Source organism: Colletotrichum fructicola (genome assembly GCF_000319635.2).
Source record: "Colletotrichum fructicola Nara gc5 chromosome Unknown KSG_Nara_v1_contig06, whole genome shotgun sequence".
NCBI classification, from domain to species: Eukaryota; Fungi; Ascomycota; class Sordariomycetes; order Glomerellales; family Glomerellaceae; genus Colletotrichum; species Colletotrichum fructicola.
Genome location: NW_027094056.1, coordinates 507,647 through 530,468, shown reverse-complemented (window position 1 = coordinate 530,468; position 22,822 = coordinate 507,647). Strand labels below are relative to the sequence as shown.

Sequence of the window (22,822 nt, the reverse complement as noted above, 5' to 3'; positions counted from 1 at the left end):
TGATAGCATGAAGTTTCCGAGTAGTCTCAAAACAACGGTCCAGATGGTAATAAATCGCGTTCTTTGGTTGGTGATTCAATTTGATACGTTGCAAACAGTCTAATCATTCAAAAGTAAAAGTATTGCATTAACAGCAGGTAAGGATTCAATTTGGTTTGGTTGCCCGAGCGGTGCAGCGCCAGTAGTCATTCCCGGATCGAGTATTTGTGGCAAAACTCGGTCTCGGCGTAAGCTGACATGGTCAATTAATATGGTGCGCGACGAACATTGGTTCGGGTGCCATGCCAAGCCTGCCTGCCTTAGACATTGCCACTCGGTGTGTGGCTTCAGGCTTCTTTAAAAAGCATCGCTCTCTTACTGGTCGCCTGTTTGATGTTAGAAAAGTATTTGATTCCCCTTTTAATAGGCTCTGATGATTGTCCTCAACCTTCCTTCTATCAGACTATCAGCTTATCAGACGATTTCGCCTGTCGTCTTTTCCTGAGACAAGCGGAATCACTGCGAAGACTCTTGTGCGGGACACCTGATGGAAACGAAATGCAGGACACCCCCAACATGACTCCATTAACTACGATAACTCAGGCGCCACCCGAGCACGCAGTCTCTCCAATTTCAAGTCGAAATACGTCGCTGGCGTCCCAAAACAACTACACGCTCGAGAATGAGGCCCAGCAGTATCCTCAAGACTCGAATGACAGCGAAACAGAAGATGTGGAAACTACGGCTGCCGGACGGGACGTTTCAACTGATGGCTCGATAAAGTACAAACGGGTTGCGGCAGCCGATAACGATGGGTCCGCACCAGAAGCCACACTGCCCAAGAGCAGAATGGGCGTCTTTACCATCCTAACAGATTGCGCTGCTGTCCTGCTCCCAATATCTTCAATCGTGTTCACTATCATCGTCTGGCGCCTCAACGGCACTGAGAATACTGCGGAGTCTCGCGAAGGCTGGCAAAACGCCATCACAATTGTAAGTATAGGCCAATTTCTCTTTCCAGAAAGCCCCTCAACAGCATTGAGAGATGACAATAACACTCAGATCCAGCTTGCTACTGTCTTTCCCATTCTCTTTGCGTCAGTCGTCGGCCGTTTGACGTATGAGGCAGCGCGCTGGAAGCTGGAAAGGGGTACAACACTCGGCGCTCTTGAGCAACTGATAGGCAGCCGTACGGTGGGCGCCACTCTCCTTAACCTGCTTCAACTCCGATCATTCAATATCCTCAGCGCTGCTTTGGTAGCAATATGGGCATTCTCCCCTTTGGGTACGCAATCCATTCTGAGAACGATGTCCTCACAAATTTTCCCCGAACCCACGCCAGCGAACATAACTTATTTCGATACCAACGCGAAAAGTCAGGCTATAGAGTGGGCTGCCTGGATAGCAATCTCGGCTTCGACCTCCATGGCAAGCTTTCGACCAATGTCGACACTATACAACACCCTCGTTTCGATGCCGGGGGGATCAAGGCGGATGCTATGGATATTTGGGGCAACGTTAAGATCCCTTTTCTGCAGCGCTTGGACACAGACGACTGGATAAAGTTGGATCAAGGTTCAAACACGACCGAATATACTTCTCTGGCCGGGATCCCTCTCAACAACGTCAGTATTGGTAATACCCTATTTTCACTGGAGTCCAGCTATATCAGCTTGGATTGTTTGGATGTTGAAACTCTTACCCTGGAGAAATGGGGTCACGATTCGTTGAGAGAGAGTGTGTTCAGCGAGGATTTGTCCATCCTTGCCGAGACTGGTGCTGTCGACACGAATTTCACAAGATCAGCAAAACTACCTAATGGAACATGGCATGGGTATAATTATGAAAGAAACCATACAAATCTAGCGGCCACCTGGACTTTGGCGCTCGACCGATTTGTTGATCGGATATGGTTGTTGACAGAAGGTCCCTCGCGAGACCGCCTCGAGGAAAGGCACAGGCCCATGTTGTTCAGGCACGAAGAGGATATTGAAGTCGAACCGTCAAGCCTTCTCTTTCAAGGCAGATTCCGTCCGGAGGAAATGATATCGGGATGTTCATTCAAAAGCCGCTGCAGGGCAACCCAGGAGTACGTCGAGTCTCGTGTCAACTGCTCACGTGCCACCCCCATAGACAAGCATAACTGCACAGTTGTCGCTCAACGAAAGTCTCAGGAGCAACATGCTCCAAGGGATATCTCTCAATTATCATTCCCTGCCATCTTTGACTTTGTCTCTCGTGAGCTCCCCCTCTCTGTAGGGGGTTCCACGACTTTCAAGTCAGAGATTTCCCTATATTATCTCGTGGATCCTGGGCTTAGACAGTTAAAGTCGGACGAGTATTGCATCATGGAAAACGTTACAGCCAAGGATTTAGGGACTCGCCTGGGTCAGCTTCTAAACACTTACTTACTATTGAGCCAACTTTCGTTTGATATTGCAGAATGGAACGTGGAAAACACAACAGCCGAAGCCAAGATTACGGTTCCCGCAGAAACGAGGATCCCTACAGTCAAGTTCCAAATCTCTGCGTTATGGTCGACACTATTCTTGGTTTCTAGTGTCGTGCTCTTTGCAGCTGGTATCTCAAGCGTTGTCTTCAAACATTGGACATCCGGACCGGAGGTTCTCGGTTACGCATCTACTGTGTTACGAGATTCGAGGTTCTTCGTTGTACCAAAAGAGCACAGATGGTTGGATGGTATAGAATTATCAAGAAAGATGAAGACAGAACGGCTGCGATTTGGTTCGATACACGACTCAAAGGAAGGGGAACCACTGATTGGGGTTGGGCATCAGTAGAGCACAGATCGATTAGCTGGGTAGACATATCCTTGATGGTGATGTGAAGGCTTAGTGGTATATGAGTATGATATTCATATACAAATCTTTTCTTAGATGGTGTCAATTAACAAACATTCGTTGATGCCTGTCGCAAAGTACAAGCGGCCTTAGTATGCCGATGTAAAACAACTTCTAACGCTTGATCCCTCCCTTAGCTTAAACCCCAAAGCGACATCTTAGTCCTGATGTTGAGGAAGCATTAAGCCTAGTTAATGGCATGCTCAACGGTTCCTCGAAAGGAACATGAACCGTCGCCCTTGAAGCGTATTCCTCGCCACAGGCTGCGGCTCCTTGATCTCGTCGATAGTGTCAAACGACGCCACAGACTGCCTTGTGTCCCACCGCTCCAGATCTGGCCCGTTCCTCCTTGCGGCATCAGCCTTCTTCTTCTTGCGGTGCTCTGAGAAGGCGATCAACGAGATGCCGACGAGCAGGAGGAGTGCCACAACAATGGCAATAGCTGTCGTCGCAGGGCCGCCCATGCGCATGTCGGAGCCCGAGTTGTGAGACGGGGCAGCTGGGGAAGGTGTCTGTAGAGTGTTAGTTCCGTGTTCCATGTCGTAACCGCTTTCTCGGCGAGGGAAGAGTAAGACTTACGCTTGAGGCAGCAGGCACCTCATCAGCACGTCTGACCATCTCGATAAACATTGTGAATTAGGTATTGTAGGGGTATCTTGTAAGAAAAAAACGCCGTAGAAAGAAGAGCAGTACTCCGGTAGACCAAAGGCGCAAGAGAGACAAGTGATGTGGAGAGAAGGTAGTGGAGCAAGATCCGAACTGCTGGGTTGGAGGCGATTAAAGTAGTATTCCTCAAATCCCATCAAACACAGCATGTTCGTCCCTGCGCATGTTTCACCGGGTGGGTGTCGTTCAAAACATTTCCCACCAACATCAGACGCCGTCCGTGATACCGCGAGGTGCAGCGGAGTAAGCAGCCTCCGGGCTGACCATGCATAGCACCTTTTGCATGTGTCCAACGTCTTCCCATCAATGCGGCTCTGTGTGGCAGCCCCTTATTAGAAACATGATTGGGCAGGAGATGTGAGTGCAATGGGAAGGGTGCCGACGGGGAGGTTGCCGGCTGCCGAACGACAACGGTCAACCCAATCATCTAGAGAAAGGGAAGGTCGGCGGCGAGAACGTTGGCTGGGCCCATGCGATCGGCCGAAGGAGCCGGCGTGCATGCGATGTTTAACTCAACTTGTCGGACCGAAATAACCGTTAAGCTTGAATATTTGACACAGAAACCAAGGTGTCAGTCGGTCTTTAGGTTGAGATAATTCCAACGTCCCGTCGCTGACTGCCCAACGGCTTTTTCGCAATCCGGACAAAAATGGTGTCAGCAGACTTGTCCGAATACAGAGCGAGGCTTTCGCTTGGCAAGAGCTGAACTAATCAAAGGAAACCAGCTGTCGGCGCCATTAGGCAGAGCTTCTTGATGACAGCTGAAAGAGGCGGTCTCGCTTACATGATTCTACGATGATTCGACTGATCAATGCCATGAAGGCAGGCTGCTTACCTACGCTCATCACATCGTAAGACTTCAACGCCCGCAGAAGCGGTGAAGACGACGGACGCTCCGGGAAGCATCGCCAACAGCCAAATCCATGCCTTTGCGAAAAGAACTTCATGCATGAAGCCTCTATTCCAGAAGCAGGACGCATGAAATTCCGCCAAGAAGGATGTCGGATTAGGCTCAGGTGAAGACCCCCATCCCCATCCCACACCGAAGCTCACCTCCCTCACCTGTGGATGACAGGCTGGCCCGTGCACCGATAGTCAGGCACACCCATGTCCAGCCGTTCCTGAGATGGTGGGGCCCAGTAAACAACGTGGGAAAGAGACATTCGCAGTTCCACCCCGCCGATTCCAAAAACAAAGAGGAAGCCATCAAAACACTCAACACCACATCCGTCATCACCACGACATCCTCCCCAAAAGCATCAACGCGCAACATTCTTCAACCAGTGTCAGCCAGCGCTACGACTCCCTCCGCTCCGACGTGAACGAACACAAACACCCTCCGTCACCAATCGGTCGCAGACGACAAACCCCGCCAAAGCGGTCGGCCGTCACCAGAAAAGTAAACAAACCATCACGACGCAAACCCCTATCTAGCAACAACAAAACCACCGACCCTGCGCAAACGAACGTAAAACAAAAAACGATATGTCCACCGCACAAAACGCAGCAACGTACGCAGACTGCGTCGCCTCCCTCCGCAACTCCCTCACCTACCTCCAATCCTCCGTCGAGACCCTCGACCAGGGCGTCTCCGACCTGCCCCGCGTCGCCTCCGTCCTCCGCCCCACGCGCCACTTCGAGCTCATCCCGCAACCGACCCTCGCCGCCGCCGAGGCCTCCCTGCGCGACGAGATCGGGCCCTACATCGCCCTCCTGCTCGACCGCGCAGACGCCCAGATCGCCCGCCGCGAGCGCCGCATCGAGACCCTCAAGGCGCGCTGCGAGCTGCTCCAGGGCCGGCTGTCGCAGCCCAAGGACGGAGACGGCGAGGACGGGTACGCGAAGAGAAAGGGCAAGGGCAAGGGCGTGGGAGGCAGGGGCAAGGCGCTCAACGGGGAGCGGGCGTTGCGGGCTAGGGCGGTGAGGCAGAGGAGGGAAGGGTTGGAGTACAGCGTCGAGAGGCTGGAGCTGGAGGTTTTGTCAAAGGAGAGAGAGCTGAGGAAGAGGTTGGAGAAGGCTTGAGAAGGGGGACACAGGTGTCGTGCCTCAGCTGGATCTTGAGATTGTGGGGGAGACGGCGGACGCATGCGGAACGATGAAAATGATACCCGATGACGAAGGTGGAGAGGCTACCCCAGACCCGTTCCGACGAACTGGATTTGGTCTGTGACTTCCGAAAGATGCGGCCCGATGAAAGGACAAGATCTCGGACGCCGAGTACATGACGTGAGAGTTTCAAGTTGGCGAGCCACATCTCTCGTGAGACTCTTTCAGCTCCTGATGTTGCGAGGCTCCATCACCAAGCTGGACGTACTTTGCACATCATGAGCCCACAGACAGAGGCTGTTCTCGTCTAGATAGACATGTCGCAGGTAATCGCATGATGGAGGAGAGTCACGGATAATACTGTATATGGATATGTGCAATTGCCATTTGTAAACGACAAGGGAACACCAACATGCATGGGTATCCCACCTGCGAGCTACCATAGCTATCCGAATGATCCGACCCGTTGCTCGTAACCCGTCCCAGAAAGCAGAAAAAAACAAGACACAGCCCCCTCTGCGTCGCGCGTCGGCAACATACACTAGGAGTACGGGGTTGGAAAGCCGGCACGCGTAAGTGGGCGGGTAGAAGTAAAAACAACAAGTAGAAGAAGAAAAAAGAGGCCGTTTCGGCGGATATACGAGTGCCGCCCGTGGCTCGAAAACAAGGCGGCGGTTTTTATCCCGGACAAGAGACCCTAATGTACTCCAACAAGCATTGAGCGCGAAAACCATCCCATGTCCCATATGGTCATTTTTTGCTCCCATCTCCAACGGCGAAATGAAATTCGTGAGCTCATCATAACAGGATCAGGTAGTTGCTGGGCGCAATACCCGTCTCGCCAGTTTCCTTGCGTGCTTGCCACCATCTTCCGCTCACATCGCTGACCTCCAGAATCTCGTGCTTGGAGAAGGAAATCTCGTTCGCATCGTCGGGGTTGGCCTCGTAGCTGTAGATGGCCTTCGCGCGGTACGGGTACTCGGTTGGTGGCACCACCTCCTGATCAGGAGTCTTTTGGGGGCCGGCACCGGGGGTGCTGAATGTTGGTGCCACGGCGGACTCACGAGGCTGGGTGGAAATGCCCTGGACCGGGGATGGGTTCTCGAATCCGTTCAGTTGCGCCGAAGTGTACATTTGAGGAGGCTGCACCGAGGTGGAAGTCTCGGGACGGCCGCCGCCGTACATCATCTGCCTGTTTCCAGACTCCTTCTGGAGCGCGAAGGAGTCGAGGTAAGCGCGCGGCTTGGCGGAGGGGGCTGAGCCGAAGTAGAAGATCCAGACGATCTGCGCGCGGATTAGCAAAGCTTCTAGTGCACAGCAACAACGAAACATACGGTAACCATAGCCATCAGAATGAAACCAGCTCCAGCAGCCTGTCGAGCTCCATTGGCGGAGTAGATGAGAGAGTGGATGGTGAGCGAGTTCAGAGCCAAGGCGGCGCCCAGGTATCCCGTGAGGGCGACATGGTAGGTCTGTGTCGTATCGGATGCGACGACGACGAAGACACCGGCGATGAGGAAGAACATGTAGACAACGGTCCACCATGCGAAAGCGGGGAAGGATCCTGTGCTATTCGTGACCTGTGTCGTGGCGATGATGGAGCTGATGAATGCGATTATCCATGCAAGCTAGTGAGGGGTCAGCAAGAAGTTCACGAATTGAAACCAGAAGTTGTGCAGCGCAAACATACCATGGAGATGGAGACTGTGGCTAGGGCGAAGGGATCACCAATGATGTTTCCCAGATTAATGCCCTTTCTCCCGTACTGAACCCGTGATTGTTCCATTTTGCGCAACGATGGTGAATGCAGAGAACCGTAAGAGGGCATAAGGAAGACGTTCGGGGTTTGGTGGGGTGCAGAAATTAGATGCCTCGAGGCAAGAATCGAGTATTGGTCTCGATTGAAGTGACGATTCAAAGATTGAACCTGGCAACTTCAAGGCGCTGCGACGTGGATAATCGTAGCAAACGGTTTTGTAGAATTGGCGAGGCAGTGCTGATGTAGCGTGCTGTACGTAATTCGGATGCCGTAAGGGGGTTGTCGTGGCTGGCGGGAATGCAAGTCGTCGAAAAAGGAGTGACTGGTGGTTGGGCTCGTAGGCGAAATAAAAGAAAGAGTGCCGGGGATGTTGTCGGACGGTTTGCCGTTCAATGCGTCAGGGAGCGGAAGTGCTGAGCTGAGCTGAAGAAGGCAGCGAAGGAAGGCTGGATCAGATGAGGTAAAGGTAGGTCGTAGGTAAGGCGGGGAAGAATCTGTAATCTCGAATGCGAGTCGATCGTTTCAGAGGGTTGTCCAGCAAGGCAGCCTCTTTTCTAGGAAAGAAAAAGAGAATGAATGGTCGCAGTCAAGTTGTCGAAAGGCGACGAGTCAAAGACAGCAGCAATGTGGTGCGGTCGTGAAGGTAAGGCAGGAAAGGGAGAAAGTAAGTCGAAGGAGTGAGGAATCGGATGAGAAAGGATGCAAGATGGGAAAAGACGACGGAGGTCGAGAGTCGAGTCGAATCGAGTCCAGACGAGACAAGCCGATGGAACGAACTGCGCGCGGCGGGAAAGCAGGCGACAGTTGTAAGGGGCAGCGAGGCGACGGCGCAGCGCGGGAGGAGAGAACAGGGCGGGCGCTGTTGGTGTCTCTGGTGTCGGTCGAGCGAGTCGAGTGTGCGAAATGAAGGGCACCGACTAGCTGGCCCAAGAAGGAAGCAGGCGGCGTGGAAAGCGAGGCAGGAGAAGTGAGCCGGACCAGCAGACCAAACGAAGAAGAAGGCGTGGTGTGGCGTCGACTGTTGGTGCCGGCGTGGATTTTTTTATCGCAAGAAAAGCTCAAGCCAGGCACTTTCACCGGTAGGCAGGTCGACTAATCGAGGAACCAAAAGGTCGACTAACGGGCGGGCTGGATTGGAGCTTGTGGTACCGGATCGCGCGTCGAGGTGCAATCCGCCCCTATTATTTTTTCTTGCAGGCCGATGTCTCTATGCTTCGAGTCGCGCGTCGACTGCTGTGTTGAGGATAGGATGGGGTAAGCTGAGCTGTCCAGTCGTTAGGGAAGCCCAGGCAGGATGTGTTTGTCGGCGGCGCTACGAATACGCTACGTAGGATACGCGGCGTGTTTGGCGGGTATTTGTTATTGTTCGGCCTCAGTCGCGCAGGCGTCCTACTCGTTCTCGACGAGGGCGGCAACCAATGTCTTTCTTCCTCGCTCTTTCTCTCTCTAGTCGACAGTGAACGGCAGCCGTAAACCGTTGTCGGGGAATGGGTTGAAAGGAGTCCAGAGAGAGGAATGGACGGGGGGAGGGGAATGGAATTAAAAGAGGAGAGCGAGGAGAGAGACCTGGGCTCAGGTTGGCAGTTGGCAGACCGGGGAGCAGGAGCAGGAGCAGGTGCAGGGCCAATCCAGTCACAGTGAAGGTGGGAGACTTTGCAAGGGCTGCTGCAGGTCCCTGGGCCTGGTCAGCGTGCAGCGTGTCTATCGCCTGCTGCCATGTATCCGTAAGGAGGTAGCAATAAGGCCAGGTCAGGTCAGGTAGGAGGCTGTGCAGGCCAGAGAGTGCGTCCGGCGTGCGTGTGAGGTGCAGCAATGGAAGAGTGTGTCTGTATGTTGCTACTGTACGTTGCAAAGGTACCATAGGTATTGTCCCTATTCCAGCTGCATTTCCCTCCCTTGATGCCGAATTTCCCAGTAGGCCAGGCATGCCTTTCCATCTGGTCTATCAGCCTCTGTGATCATCTATCTCTACACTATATACAAAGTGTGCGCACGGCATAGTGGACGTGGACATTAATTAAATGAACGTGCAAGTGGAAACCCAAAACCAAGAGACGGGATCCAGACTCAATGAGACGCAGAGAACGTGGACTGGGGCCCATAATACGGGAAGCGAGACGAGCAACAGCGATGGGACAGCCAGCAAGGCCAGCCGCAGCACCAAGCATCCCGTCAGCAGTGAGGTGGGAGCGTGCCTGGGCCCTTCTCTCCACTGTGGAAGGAGCACAGAAAAAAAGAAGCGGGACCAGGCTGGCGTGTCGCACCCACGCTAGTCCGGAACGAGCCAAATTTTAAATCGACTCGTCCAGGGCGTCCGATGGAGAGAAATCAATAAGAGCAGCAATCATTGCCAATGAAAGCTGCTGTTCGAACATTCGGATGGACAGACACCTGTGACCACCACCAGCGATCCTCGTTGCAGTGCGGAGGGCTATGACGGGAAGGATGGGAGACCCGGCCTGGCTGCTCTGGCATACGCGGGTGCTGTCTGATGAGCGACACCGTTTGAGCATCTCGAAATGGCACCGTGTGCTGTTGGAGACGGTGGTGGAACGGTATCCGTAGACGGCACGTGCCTCGAGCAGATCCATCTCATTCCATTTTCAGTATCTACCAAGCCAGCAAGGAAGGTCTACCTCGTGGACAGGTCCTGCCTAGAACACCCTCTCTGATGGAGTAAAACGCGCTACCTAGTAGTACACGACAGGAAGCACGCAACAAGAGAGGATCTCCCGCCAGTCCACAAGCAAAAGGCCCGGTGTCTTCTCACGATATCCACCACCTGCCTACGAAGTACCTAATGTACTTACCAGGTAAGGCACCTCACCTTGCAGTGGTGCCCCAGAAACCGTTGGTCCCTGCCCCCCTGATTGCCATCGAGGCTAGGGTTTGAGATTTTTGGTCTTCTCTAGACTCTCTTGGTTGCTGGTTCCTGCAACGCATCCCACCACACCAATTGGACAACCACCACGGCATGACTCTGGTGATTGGCCATCACGCCCGCTAACCCCTGAATCAGACCCGCTCTTCGAGGCACGTTCCGGCGGGTGCTCTTACCTTAACTCACCTCTCTCAGTGTCTCCCTTCCCTTCAGGTTCAGCCCTGAAGCCTCGAGGCCCTGAGGCTGCCCGCTGCCTGCTGCCGCTTGCCTTGCCTTGCCTGAGCGGAGACTTGGCCAGACCTTTGGATCGTCCCTTCCACGTCGTCGTCGACTTTCAGTTGCACCTGTTCTGGTTCATCATGGCAATCCATACCTATGAGCTATCCGAACAGTTCGAATTCAAACTGGTTGACGTCTTAGTTTGCCTCGCATACCTGACCCCGGCTGCGAATGCGAATCGCCTTCACGACCAAAATGGAACCGCCCTCCCATCGTCTTCACATTCCACAGCAAAGTCGACACAGAGAGGATGCAGGGGCATCCTATCACTTTCCCGCCCGCCTCTCCTGCCGTTTCATCGCCAGCACACCTTCACCGCGTGAGCGGACAGAGATCAGCATGCATTCGCCCGATGCGGTCGCTGACTGACCGGAATCTGAAGATGCTCAGCACAAAAACGACGGCCTGATGCGCTGAAGAGTCGTACCCGTGACGGGGGACATCCGATACCCGCCTTTCAAGTCCCAAGTCTCAACCCTCGGACCCTCACCCGTCCTCGAATCTTCGCACTTGCTTGTGGGTTCTGTCCACCCGGGCTTTGCGGCTCCTTTGACGACCGATTGTCCGTGTCCAGTCCGTCTGTCCATCTGTCCACTGAGGGCTGGCGAGAAAGGGTGCTGACAGCTGCAAATGCCACCACTTGATACCGTGCTGCTGCCAGCGCCCCTGTGATCGACTGGTTCACGCTCCGAGTCCTGCACTCGATACCGTTTGATATGCAGGAACGCGGCGGGTCTCCGCTGCCCGCGCTTGAGCTCGGTTCTGTCACCGCTGGATGACATCTGCGCTGCGACATTCGGCTTCTGCTCAATCAGCTTGTTTACGGCGCCATTTACCCCGGCCTGGTTGGTGTCTGGTTGATCCTACAGCGAGACTAATCGCAGGCAGCGGTTGGCAGGTCATGGTCTTGAACGCTCGAGACCACAGAAGCCGTAACACCATCTGCCGCAGGCCATGTCTTCTCTCGCAGAACAAGCGCCCAACAACGAGACAATCAAGTACCGAAAATGCCTTAACCCCCGAAACATGGCTTGTCCAAGTGACACTAGCCTCCCAGCTTCTTCGAGGACACCTTCGAATCGTCATCGCTACCGACCATCCTCACCATTGCCTCGTGATATTACTGCTGGTAGCACACGTGCAGCACCATCCAGAGCTTACCCTCCTCGGCCTGGGATAGACGCTGCTTTGACAATGAGCGCACAACCCAGCCCAATGTCACTGACAACACTTGACTCGCATTTTCTTCTTTCATCCCATGATTTTTCACCAATGCGTTCGCAAGTCTGGGGGGAACTCCGGAGATCATGTTGATCAGCACCCGACCAAACTACCGGTTGCGAAACACTTTGCTGACGGGCGACGAAGGAGCAACACCTTGACAACGCTTCTGGCAGAGCCTCATCCGCTGAATTCGCTCTGGAGATCTGGCTGTTCGCGGCCGACGGTGCTAGTCTCGGCCTCGCTTAACTCGACCTGGTCCAAATTTGGAAACCCTTTAACCGCGAAATTACACGCCGTCAGGCCGATCGCCGGGTCTCTCGGCGCTTCGTGCTGGTCGGCTTCTAGGTCACTACCTACCGGACCGGGCTTGAAGCATTCGCTCCCGCTGCACATCGACGGACCACAAAGCTGCCGGCGTCTCTGACAGAGTCCTTTTGCCTAGTCGCTGGCATTAAGGAAGAATTCGCGAACCGCGTCGCGCGCAAACTGTATTTGTGCTCATATGCTAGTGGTTCGCCGGCTCTGAGCCGCGGCGCATATGATGTTCGTGGTGTTCATGCAGCCCGAAGGTCCCGAGACCGTTCATGATTCAAATCCCCTAGGATCCACCCTATTACCGCGCTGGGATTCATCCATCTCCGATGTTCGTGTCAACTGCAGCGCCAAGTCTCTGGTCAATATTTGACGTATCGAAGGATCTCGTGAGCAGAGCATCTGTACAATTACACGAAAAACGGCGGTTTCCAGCAACCTGCATTGTTACTCGTCAGCACGATAGACATCTTGTGTGGCCTCTAAAATCTATGAATCGCCGCATTGATTGACACTGGCAATGCGGTTCGCGAATCACGGCTCCTGCAGAAAGACAACGAAGACACGGTCAGCACAGAGCACACTGTGTCTCTTAACAATTTCTACCACAGCCCCCTCCTGCAACCAACAACCCTGGCCCCGACCCCTGCAGCTCTCACGAACGACCAAGCTCAAGCGATGCTGCGCGCTCCATTGGACGACCCTCGCTTAGATCAAGTCAACCAGCGGTTGGCCTCGTCCCCTCTGCATGCACCCAACGCCTCAGTGGCTTCTTCGTGTGGCTGACACGTCAGCAAGCTGGGGGGAAAATCAAGGAAACACCTGCTGATCCGGTAGTGAAGAACGCGGGGTAAATGGAATCCGTACAAATGCCGCTGTGGAGGCCAATCCCCTCGCGATCATGGCAAGTTATTCCACTTGGAAAAGAAAAGGCCGTCGTGCCGTGCCGCGGTAGCGGTTGTGCCGGCACGAAGAATCAGCAACGCCACGTCGTCGCCTCGGAACCGAAGTTTGCCTCTGGCCAGACCTGCGCATCAACACCGTCATGTCATAATCATCCATCCGAGGGGAACATCAGCTTCGAAGGGCCTGGAGCCACTGCCAGCTAGGTCATCATCCGTGCCCACTGGTCACGGACGGCCCCTTGAAAGCTGCAGTCCATAAGACCTGCGAGGCCAAGCTTTTCTGGTTGGGTAGATCAACCTTTCTTCCGATTCGAGCACCCAATGCAACCCCAGGCGCTCAGACGACTTTTCTGTCACTTCACTCACTACTGCACACTCTCTAATCACCACGGTCACGAATTTGGTGGCGACGAGGCCTCGTATTGTCGACTACCTCACTTGCTACGGGGCTTCATCTGTCAGCCATCGGCTGGGTGGTGGATGAGGGTTTGCTGAACTAGCGGCCGAGTCTATTTCAGCCCCAGTGTGGTGTCGACTTCAGTTATCAGTTCTGTAACTGGGAGAAACCTGCTTCTGAAACGCGGAGAGGCGAATCCCGTACAGACAAGCAAGCATCCCTGCCGACCATCCCGTCTGCACAACTGTTGCTCCGATGTGAGCGAGCACACTGACTTCCGTCTAACTTCTAACCTGCGTTGAGGTTCGGGCGGACAACGTCAGACCTGTCGGAGTCGTCGCCCTCAAGCTTCGGGATTGAAGTGGGTAATCTGAACCTTTCTCTGCTGGTTGCCGTCGGATACCACGTTATCCCGTCTACCGCCAAGAAAGCAGAAACTGGCCTTTCGTCTCTTTCTCGGGTTTCGAGATGATCAGCAGCCGATACCGACAGAATGGCGCCATGAGTTAATGGTATCTGAAGAGTGATGCAGTCCTACACTTGGCCTGCGGGAGACCGTGATAATATGACTGGATATCGACACAAGGTAGCCACTCTTTGTTTCATGCGTGCTCGGCAAATGACCGCATTGCTCTGCAGGTGAACGATCTGTGGTTGACATTGGCGGAGTCGAGGGTATATGTGCAGCCTCTTAAGCATACGCAAGCCCTTGCACTCTGGAACATGCCGTCTTCCGGTCCGCGAATGCTGTGAGGTGAACAAGGCTGCGTCGGCACCGGCAGGTGGAGATTGGTTCCATCCGGGTCTCAAATGGCCGCCGCTTCCTCCTTTTCCCGCTCCGCCCTCCGGACTCGGCGCTCTGCCCGCTCCACTCGGCCTTCCACATCAGCCACGAACTCGGAGGCGCCAAGGACACCTTGCTGATACCATTTCTTGAGAACCTCCTCGCTCCGCTCCCTGAGCTGTGCCATCTCAGCCTCTTGAGCGATCTGAGTTGCTTCGATACCGCGCATTCTCGGCACGAGAGACGCGAGGCTCGCACTCTGGGAAGGCTCGGGGATCGGGCAGTCGTTGACGGAGGTCAGTGAAGAGGCTGTCGCAGGAAATGAGGCTGCTGATGCAAGCACAGTTGCTTGGACTGCCTCGGGACCCAGCTGGATGGGGGGCTCGGATGGGGACGGGGGTTGGAAGAGAGTCGGGTGTGAGTTGTCTAGCGGAGATTAGTATTAAAACCTGCGGGGGAGATGCACGTCGTACAAATCTTCATAAGCTCGCCATAGACGCGGATGCGGGAGAGAAGATGGTTGAATCGCCGCTCGAGATCCTCGAGGCCATCGACCGCGGAGTCGGCGTTCAGGGACGGCGGCGCGGCGGTCGGGCCGTACAGGAGGTGTTCGATGCGCAAGAGACGCGACTCAAGCAGCGATATGGTCGAGAGTGTCGTGGTATCCAGCGAGGAGTCCATCTCGGTACGCGGGACGCGCGTTGTTGCGTCGGGGGTCGAAGTGTGGTTTGGCACGTTCTCAGGGAGGGGTGTCTGGTGGATTGCAGGTGACCACTGCCGGGTAGTGGACGGTATGGTGGCAGGTATGGATTATGAACGCTCGAGAGGAATGGTCGCGAGGCCGAGTTCACACAATCTCGATCGAGGTCTGCTGCGATGGTGTCTAGCGCAGTAAGGCTGATGTTTGTGAGTGGCTGAAGCTTGCTGTCGCGAGTTCGTCCAAGGTGCCGCGGATGGGGGGCCAGGTGATGTGTGGCTTGTGACTGCCCAAGACCAGATTGGGGGGCTCCTCCTTTGACTTTCCAGGTCCAAGTTGCTTTTGATGGCGCCAAGCCAGATTGACTAAGGGTAATTCCGGGGGTGAACGCTAAGAATGGGGCCTGTCCTGTCGTTCCTGCCCGCCCCCCGTTTGCCGGGTCTTGGTGCGGACAGTGGGCGGACAGTCGGAGAGTGCAGTGTGCGTGGTGCCTCGTGGCCTCCTGTAGCGGCCCCTGGCTGGCCCTGTTGCAGGTGAGGTTGAGCCTGAGGAGCGAGACAGCGCCAACGTCTGCGCGTTCACTGGCGGCGCAGCAGCAGCGCAGGTACGTGGCATGGCCTTTGTACCTAATCATTACAGACGGGAGGGTAAAGCGGGAGGTAGGTAATTAAAGAAGTAGCCGTTTGCCCACTCGGGGAGCTCCGGTTTTGTTACCTAAAATTAACCAAATCAACGACAATTCAACCTGGCCTGAGTGGCCTCTTTCGCTGTATGACCCTCGTCTCCCAAGCCCGACTGATGTTACGCAACAAACTGGATAGCTGTCCATAATTAATACCTTTAAACTTGTCGTTTATTCAGCGGGAACCCCAGGGTGCTTGCTGCCGTTGCATCTTTCCTGCTGTTCAGTTCAGGCCAGGTCAGACCAGGTCAGAACCGCAGAACAGGACACCAGACGGAGGGGAACACAACCTTTCTGCTGTCAAAAAGTCAGTCTCGCGCAACTCGCGCTCGTCCTTGTCTGCCGGCGACAGCGAGGAGCGAGAGAACAAGAGTCAGGCTTTTCGCCTCTGACTGGCCGTCGCAAAAGTCAGCCAGCAGAAAACCAACACGACGAGCGACGACGGCGACGCCTCGAAGAAGCCAACAAGCCGCCGCTCTCGACAAACCCGACTCGCTCACCCTCCCACGTATCGCGATCAACCCACGGGAATACCGACTCCAGCCACAGCCTGCGTCGCCTGCTGGCCTGCCCGCCCATCCCATCCTTCTGCCGCGACATCGAATTACTCGGTCGCTACGTCCCGACACGCTGAACCCTGCGAGGTTTGTCCCGGTAGGGCGACCAGACATTTCGAGAGATTTGCAGGAAAGCACGTCACAGCTGCCTTGCCTCCCTCCACTGCACACCCTCACGTCACGCCTTCTTTTTCTCCGCTCTCCGACTGCTGAGCGAGCCGCCTGCCCGTCTGCGACAGAGACGCCGGGAACCCGAGCAGGACCGCATTTTCTTGGTTTTTCTTAACCTGCCATTTCCCATACCGTTTTTGCCGGTTCGACAATCACAAGCACCCGGATCGCTACGCTGACTGTCTGCTGGTTGTCATTGCCGAAGTGGACATCTTTTATCTAATCTCGCCGTATCCGGCTTCCTCTTTTGGCCGGCACTTTTTATCTGGACAGAAGTCGCTTTGGCGATTTTGCGACTTGCGACTGCCAACCAACTTTCAGCCGCACACACATCCCACGAGAGACGACGCATTCTGGCGACGATCGACCTCGAAACGAACCCAACCGACGACCGAAATACCCGGCACGCAGTACTATGCCGAATTACTCAAGTATCTCTGATGGAAACGCAAATTCAATTGCGTCTGGAAGCTCCGGCGAAATGTCACGGTACGCCGAACCCCACCCGCCCCGGATGTCAGATCCGAGAATAGGCAGGGCAATGCGAGAAGAGGGACACTTTGCTGACGATGATATTGTTGGGCGCAGACCACGCCGAAGACATGGAAGGGAGGGAGGAGGCCAGGCCTCGATGATAAGCAGTGTCATCAACCTGCTGAATACTAGTATGTCCTGTCGCGTAAGCCCGCGGAAATTGCGTTTTCGAGCATGTGCGGGGTGATGGTGGTACACGGCTGACAGGCACGATGAACAGTTGTCGGTGCGGGAACGTTGGCGATGCCCTCGGTGGTGTCGCATATGGGTATAATGCTTGGTGTGTTTCTAATAATCTGGTCCGGCATCACTGCCTCCTTCGGTCTCTACCTGCAGTCTCGCTGCGCCCGATACCTCGACCGCGGATCGTCGTCCTTCTTTGCGATATCCAAAATTACCTACCCGAACGCTGCCATCCTCTTCGATACGGCCATCGCGATCAAATGCTTCGGTGTCGGCGTCTCCTACATGATCATCATCGGCGACCTGATGCCCAAGGTCTGCTTGGGGCTGTTCAGCGGCTTGGCGGAGACTAGGCCGTACTTGGGGGAGAGAAACTTCTACATCACGCTGTTTATGCTTGTCATCATCCCGCTGAGTTTCCTCAAGCGCTTGGATTCGCTCAAGTACACCAGCGTGGTTGCGCTGGTGTCCATTGGCTACTTGATTGTGCTCGTCGTCTACCACTTTGCCGACAGCCCGCTCAAGGATACCAGCGACATCCGGGTTGTGAAGCCCGAGAGCACCGTAGCAGTGCTCAGTACTCTGCCTGTCGTGGTGTTTGCGTATACATGCCACCAGAACGTACGTCATTTGACGCAGGACTTGATTCTAGGTTCTTGCTAATAAGATGTAGATGTTTGCCATTATCAACGAAATCAAGGATAACTCTCCTGGCAGCATTATCGGCGTCGTCGGCTCCAGCATTGGCTCTGCCGCTAGCATCTACATCCTCGTAGCAATCACCGGCTACCTTACCTTTGGCAACGCCGTTACAGGCAACATTATCCAAATGTGTAAGTGATCGCGTGCTCACACCCCGAGTCATTTCTGACGTATTTAGACTCTGCGACTGTCGCGTCCTACATCGGACAGCTGGCCATCGTGGTCCTTGTCACGTTCTCGGTTCCCTTGCAGGTTCACCCCTGCCGCGCCTCCATCGATGCCATTTTGAAGTGGCGCCCCAACCGTAGCTCGGGTGCCAACGGCCGTTCGACTTCGCCCGGAGGCCGCCCTCTTCTGCCATCTTCGGCGTCTGTCCGCTCGGACCACGGGTCCACTTCTTCCATGAGCGACATTCGCTTTGCGATCCTTACCAGTGTTATTCTCATTCTTTCTTACATTACCGCCTTGTCGGTTCACAACCTCGAGAGAGTACTTGCCTATGTCGGCAGCACTGGCTCCACCAGTATCAGCTTCATTCTCCCGGGTCTCTTCTACTACAAGATCAGTGACCCGGATAGTGTGCACCAGCAGCGTCTCCACAAGGAGGACGACGACGCCGATATCCCCTCAGACGAGGAGGATGAAGCTACCATGATCAACAGCATCGCCAGCCTCGGCAGCGCAGCTAGCGTTGTCGTCAATCCCCGCAAGTGGAACCGCAAGTGGCGCTGGGATCTGGAGCACATTGAGCAGGACCTGCTCCGCAAGCTTGCGCTGTCACTCGCTATCTACGGCGTATGCGTCATGGTTGTGTGCCTTATCATGAACATTGTCTTCCACGCATCGCATTGAGAAAAGAAGACTTTGCCCCTTCGAAACACAAGAGTTTAGAGGAAGAGTTGTTTTGGATGATACGAATGCCCTTACACGGCCGCTTGGGATAGACATTGCGGCGGGAATTTCCCACGGGAACTCGTCACGCATTCTCGGAGTTGGTTGGTCTGCTTGTTTCCTTTATCCGTTTCGCCGGGGTGTTTAACCCTTCTTTAACCCCTTACCAGCGCGGTGGCTGCATTGTGGGCGTTACTCGAATTCGCACCTCACACGTCTAATTCATTTCTCGACGTCTTGTTATAAGAGATAATTCAGGATAAGACGGGCCAACCGAATAGCCACGGGCGGTCCTGAGTAGCGCATAAAATGGCTTCAATGGAGTGACATTGTGGTCTTTTTACAATCCTAATGTTGTACAATGAAAGTGACGTATCCCCGATGAGGCCTGGATCGTGCCACATGATGTGTCGTGAAGCTCATCTGAAGCTTCCGCCTTGGCGCCTCTTCGCCACTGTCTTCGTCGACAAAGTTTGCCATCATCTGATGGTGCTCTGATATTCGTACATTTTTGGATTCTCGGCGTTTCTATTATCAAATGCCAAGCAGCCCTCCTATCAACTTTAGGCAAGCCGTCTTCCCCCTTGCGGCAGCCTCGCCGTGGCAAATATCGATTGTTTCGTTGCGAATTGCCTACCATCGCCTGATGTTGGTTCATCTCCTGCTTCCTCTCAAGATCGTATCTGGGTACTTTATGATGACGGCGTTTGAACGGGCTCCTTGAGGGATTTGGCAGCAGTTGCAGTGTTGGGTTCGCCATTGGCTCTGTATTTTGGCTCGAGGATTCCGACCTATCGCGAGTAGTAGGGTCAGCATCATGTCTCAACACGTAGTGGACATTGGACACAGTCCGTACCATAGACAGCAATCTCCAAACTGTGTCGGTCGGTTGCGCGCCGACACCGATCCAGTAGCGTGCACGCAGCGAGTCGAGGCGGATCTCCTTGTGCGGCTTCGTCGTGGCGTCGTACGGGTCTTGTCTGGGGATGGGGTCGTAGGTGCCGATGACCTCCATGGGCTTGCTGTTACGGGCGGTTCTGCAGGGGACACGTTAGCCTCTGCGCAATGATCCTTTCATCTCCTCCCGAATCCCGGTGCCGGCATCATCATCATCATCCTCCTCCGCCAGGTGCGTGGGTTGTTCTGATGCGCAAAAGATTGGCGGGGTGTTTGTGGTAGCGTACCTGGCCTGAGAAACAACAATGTTGTAAAAGGGCTGGTTGACGCGCCCGAATCGCGCAAGTCTTATCCGGACAACCATATCGGCGGTGTGTATGTGCGAGGGCCTCGGGGCGCTTTCGTTTCGTCTCGTTCGTCAACCGTCTCCGTCGTCGTCGCGAGCGTGAGATGATGGCCGTAGAGCTTCCATCCCCGAGTCCCCGGAGCGTGGGAATTTTTGGTCCGGAGGGCCACGTTCTTCCGGCGCCGATGCAGCCGCCGTGTCCACAGCCGCGGGGCGTGGGTGACGCTAGGACCCGAGAGAGGCATGGTCCCGCCGATGCGGATAAGCGTTCCAGGGATAATATTCGCCAGCCAGGCCACTCCAAAAATGTACCTCCCTCCCCGTCTCCCTTCCCGTCTGCTTTTCTAATCCTTACTCGGGCGGCGGGGTGTCTGGCTTTCGCGCAACGCAGCCCGCCTGGGCCCCAGGACCCCGGGAGGAGGGCCCGCGGGCGAACTGAGGCGGTGGCGTTACGGCGGGGATGTTCCCAGGACTCGGTAGGTGGGACGATGGGCCATCCTCGCTCCGTTCTCTCTCCCCTCCCTTCTCTCGTCGTTCCCCTTTTCTCATGAACTATCGGTCTTTTTTTGCGTGGTTTCCGGCGCACGCACCGGCCTTTCGTCCTACCATACCGTCCCCTCCCTTAGCGGCTTCGTCTCAACCAGACGGCCCCGCCCCCGGCGTACGATTCATACGCCTTGCTGCTAGCTTTGTACCCCTCCAATAGTCTTTCTAGAAAAAAAGGATGTCCGGCCACTTTTGGCAGACCGTCAACAACGATGCCCCGCCGCCGGCGCCGGTCTTTGGAGAGGGGGGAGGGCGCGCACAGTCCGACCCGGAAGAACCCACGGATTACTACTCGCTGGCCTCCCGGCGGGTCGGCACAACACAGCGCTCGCGGCCGACAAGCGCAAGCGCACCGGAAAACGCGGTCGCAGCCGCCGCGGCGGAGTACCCGGACTACTACGCCGACGACACGACGGTGGCCATCGAGCGGGATGCACCGGACGCGCTCCTCCAGGCCACCATCCTGAACTACCGCCGCGAGAACGGGCGGACATACCACCGTCTGTCGGACGGCAAGTACCCGTTCCCGAACGACGCCCTGGAGCAGGAGAGGCTGGACATTGTGAGCCACCTCTGGATGCTGACCTTTGACGGGGCGTTTTGCCTGTGTCCGAAGAACGAGGGGGCCAGACGGGTGTTGGACCTCGGCACGGGGACGGGGACGTGGGCGCTGGACTACGCGGACGAGTTCCCGCAGGCGACCGTCGTCGGGGTGGACCTGAGCCCCATCCAGCCGATCTACGTGCCGCCGAACTGCCACTTTGAGGTGGACGATCTGGAGAAGGAGTGGACGTGGAAGGAGCCGTTTGATTTCATCTTTGCGCGGAACATGATTGGGTGTTTTGCGAACTGGAGGGAGATCATTGCGCAGGCGTACAAGAGCCTCGAGCCGGGCGGGTACTTTGAGATTCACGACTCGGAGTATCCCATCAAGTGCGACGACGGGACGCTCACGGAGGACATGCCGCTGAGCAAGTGGACGCGGATGATTACGGACGCGTGCGAGAAGCTCGGGCGGAGCCTGGCGATCACGCATACCTTTGCGGACATGATGGAGGAGGCCGGGTTCGAGGGGGTGGTGAAGAAGAAGATCAAGTTCCCCGTTAGCCCGTGGCCTGAGGATCCGAAGTTGAAGGAGATGGGGCTGTGGGTGCAGGCCTCGCTATTGCCTGGATTAGAGGGGATGAGCCTGGCGCTGTTCACGAGGGTTCTGGAGTGGAAGATGTCGGAGACTATTGTGTTTTGTTCACATGTGAGGCGAGATGTGAAGAATTTGGGGCTGCATGGTTATTGGGATGGGTATGCGATATACGGGAGGAAACCATTAGATGCCCCGAGCTAGTAAGAAAGGCAACTCTTAGAAGACTAAGTGAACGTCTAGTGGATTGTAGATGTATTAAGCGGGACATTCGTCAAGGTGTTTTTTCAAGTTCAGCTTCTGAGCGGATACCATTTATGATTTTGGACATATATGTCGTATAAATGGCTTTGTCCTTGATTCGCCTATCAATTTCTGCTTTCCGCATTCAAGTAATTTCTCCCTAGCTCTGCCCCATCTTCAGTCTCACGTTTACCTCACACCTTTCCGATATGTCGTCGAATCTATCAAGACAATGATTGCGCCGACTTTTCACCGGTTCCCCTCGCTGCCTGGCGAGCTTTGAAACGCCATTTGGGATTTTGCGACCCGTCCCACAAACGATCGCGGCACAAGTGATCGCGGCGTGCATTACTTCTCCCACTTCTCCGCCTTCCAAAGCCATTTTCCGATACCAGATAAATACGGTCAAAATCTCATCCCGCCGGCACCCGAACGGCCATGCCAAATTCTAGGGGCCCCGCTGCCAGTTAACAGCTCTTCCGTTAACTCTTGGAACGTGCAAAATCAGTCAACGTACGCCATGGATATGGGACTATGGACTGCGTGCAAAGTGTCTAGAGCAGCAATGCTTCGCCGCTACAGACCTGATAAATGGCTCAGTACCTACGACGAAACGAAAAAAGTTTACTTGGACATGCGACGGGGCACATACACCAGGATTCGCTCACGGGAGCAAAGGCCTGATTCCGAAATGCCTGCAACGTTCATCGCCAAGACCAATGGCGAAGACCAGTACTTCACAGTCCTTCCGATGTGGGATCCTGTTTACGTACAGCCGCGCGGCTGCAACCCGGATTTCACACGCCTGATCGTGGACATGCCATTCTTCGCAATGCGCAACGGTTTCAGAGGCGTACGTCACCTGGCCATAGACTTCGATCCTTCATGGACCGCTGAGGAACTAAGAGAGTAACAAAGATCTCGTGAAGGTCGCGAGCTCGAGGGAGATGAGACTGAGCGAGACCCCCGGCTCTGGGTGATGTATGAGTCTTTATTGAACGCTGTGGCGAATTTTGAAGATCTCTAAGGAACGACGATGTGGCTTGTAGACCATCGTCTTCGTCGGCGGAATCCCCCAGTGCTTCAGAAGTGGCAGCAAGAATATCTCTCGAGGTATGAGTACGATCAACCCGTCTTTCATT

The 22,822-nt window shown here is 55.0% G+C and overlaps 8 protein-coding genes across 8 annotated transcripts; 4 read left to right on the top strand and 4 right to left on the bottom strand.

The window, feature by feature from the left end:
- Positions 1 to 537: 537 nt before the first annotated feature.
- On the top strand, positions 538 to 1,240 carry CGGC5_v010413 (uncharacterized protein; the record flags this gene model as incomplete). The annotated part of the gene is made up of 3 exons (XM_066152349.1): positions 538 to 972; positions 1,042 to 1,168; positions 1,227 to 1,240. 3 exons carry the CDS (start codon positions 538 to 540, stop codon positions 1,238 to 1,240), a joined length of 576 nt encoding a protein of 191 aa, XP_066008096.1.
- A 1,803-nt stretch (positions 1,241 to 3,043) lies between these two features.
- CGGC5_v010412 (uncharacterized protein) lies at positions 3,044 to 3,470 on the bottom strand (the record flags this gene model as incomplete). Its single annotated transcript, XM_032021420.1, has 2 exons — positions 3,044 to 3,352; positions 3,420 to 3,470. 2 exons carry the CDS (start codon positions 3,468 to 3,470, stop codon positions 3,044 to 3,046), a joined length of 360 nt encoding a protein of 119 aa, XP_031881641.1.
- A 1,521-nt stretch (positions 3,471 to 4,991) lies between these two features.
- On the top strand, positions 4,992 to 5,528 carry spc19 (DASH complex subunit spc19; the record flags this gene model as incomplete). Its single annotated transcript, XM_032021421.1, has 1 exon — positions 4,992 to 5,528. The coding sequence occupies one exon, from the start codon at positions 4,992 to 4,994 to the stop codon at positions 5,526 to 5,528; it is 537 nt and encodes a 178-aa protein (XP_031881642.1).
- Positions 5,529 to 6,350: 822 nt separating this feature from the next.
- Positions 6,351 to 7,338, bottom strand: SHO1 (High osmolarity signaling protein SHO1; the record flags this gene model as incomplete). Its single annotated transcript, XM_032021423.1, has 3 exons — positions 6,351 to 6,836; positions 6,887 to 7,180; positions 7,243 to 7,338. The coding sequence occupies 3 exons, from the start codon at positions 7,336 to 7,338 to the stop codon at positions 6,351 to 6,353; spliced, it is 876 nt and encodes a 291-aa protein (XP_031881542.1).
- Positions 7,339 to 14,115: 6,777 nt separating this feature from the next.
- CGGC5_v010409 (uncharacterized protein) lies at positions 14,116 to 14,774 on the bottom strand (the record flags this gene model as incomplete). The annotated part of the gene is made up of 2 exons (XM_032021424.1): positions 14,116 to 14,519; positions 14,567 to 14,774. 2 exons carry the CDS (start codon positions 14,772 to 14,774, stop codon positions 14,116 to 14,118), a joined length of 612 nt encoding a protein of 203 aa, XP_031881541.1.
- A 1,907-nt stretch (positions 14,775 to 16,681) lies between these two features.
- On the top strand, positions 16,682 to 18,731 carry avt5 (Vacuolar amino acid transporter 5; the record flags this gene model as incomplete). The annotated part of the gene is made up of 7 exons (XM_032021425.2): positions 16,682 to 16,689; positions 16,789 to 16,865; positions 16,955 to 17,538; positions 17,591 to 17,750; positions 17,798 to 18,414; positions 18,564 to 18,614; positions 18,681 to 18,731. The coding sequence occupies 7 exons, from the start codon at positions 16,682 to 16,684 to the stop codon at positions 18,729 to 18,731; spliced, it is 1,548 nt and encodes a 515-aa protein (XP_031881540.2).
- A 471-nt stretch (positions 18,732 to 19,202) lies between these two features.
- Positions 19,203 to 19,771, bottom strand: CGGC5_v010407 (mitochondrial 37S ribosomal protein bS16m; the record flags this gene model as incomplete). Its single annotated transcript, XM_032021426.1, has 3 exons — positions 19,203 to 19,301; positions 19,367 to 19,547; positions 19,695 to 19,771. 3 exons carry the CDS (start codon positions 19,769 to 19,771, stop codon positions 19,203 to 19,205), a joined length of 357 nt encoding a protein of 118 aa, XP_031881539.1.
- A 706-nt stretch (positions 19,772 to 20,477) lies between these two features.
- On the top strand, positions 20,478 to 21,641 carry tdiE-1 (putative methyltransferase tdiE; the record flags this gene model as incomplete). The annotated part of the gene is made up of 1 exon (XM_032021427.2): positions 20,478 to 21,641. The coding sequence occupies one exon, from the start codon at positions 20,478 to 20,480 to the stop codon at positions 21,639 to 21,641; it is 1,164 nt and encodes a 387-aa protein (XP_031881538.2).
- Positions 21,642 to 22,822: the final 1,181 nt, after the last annotated feature.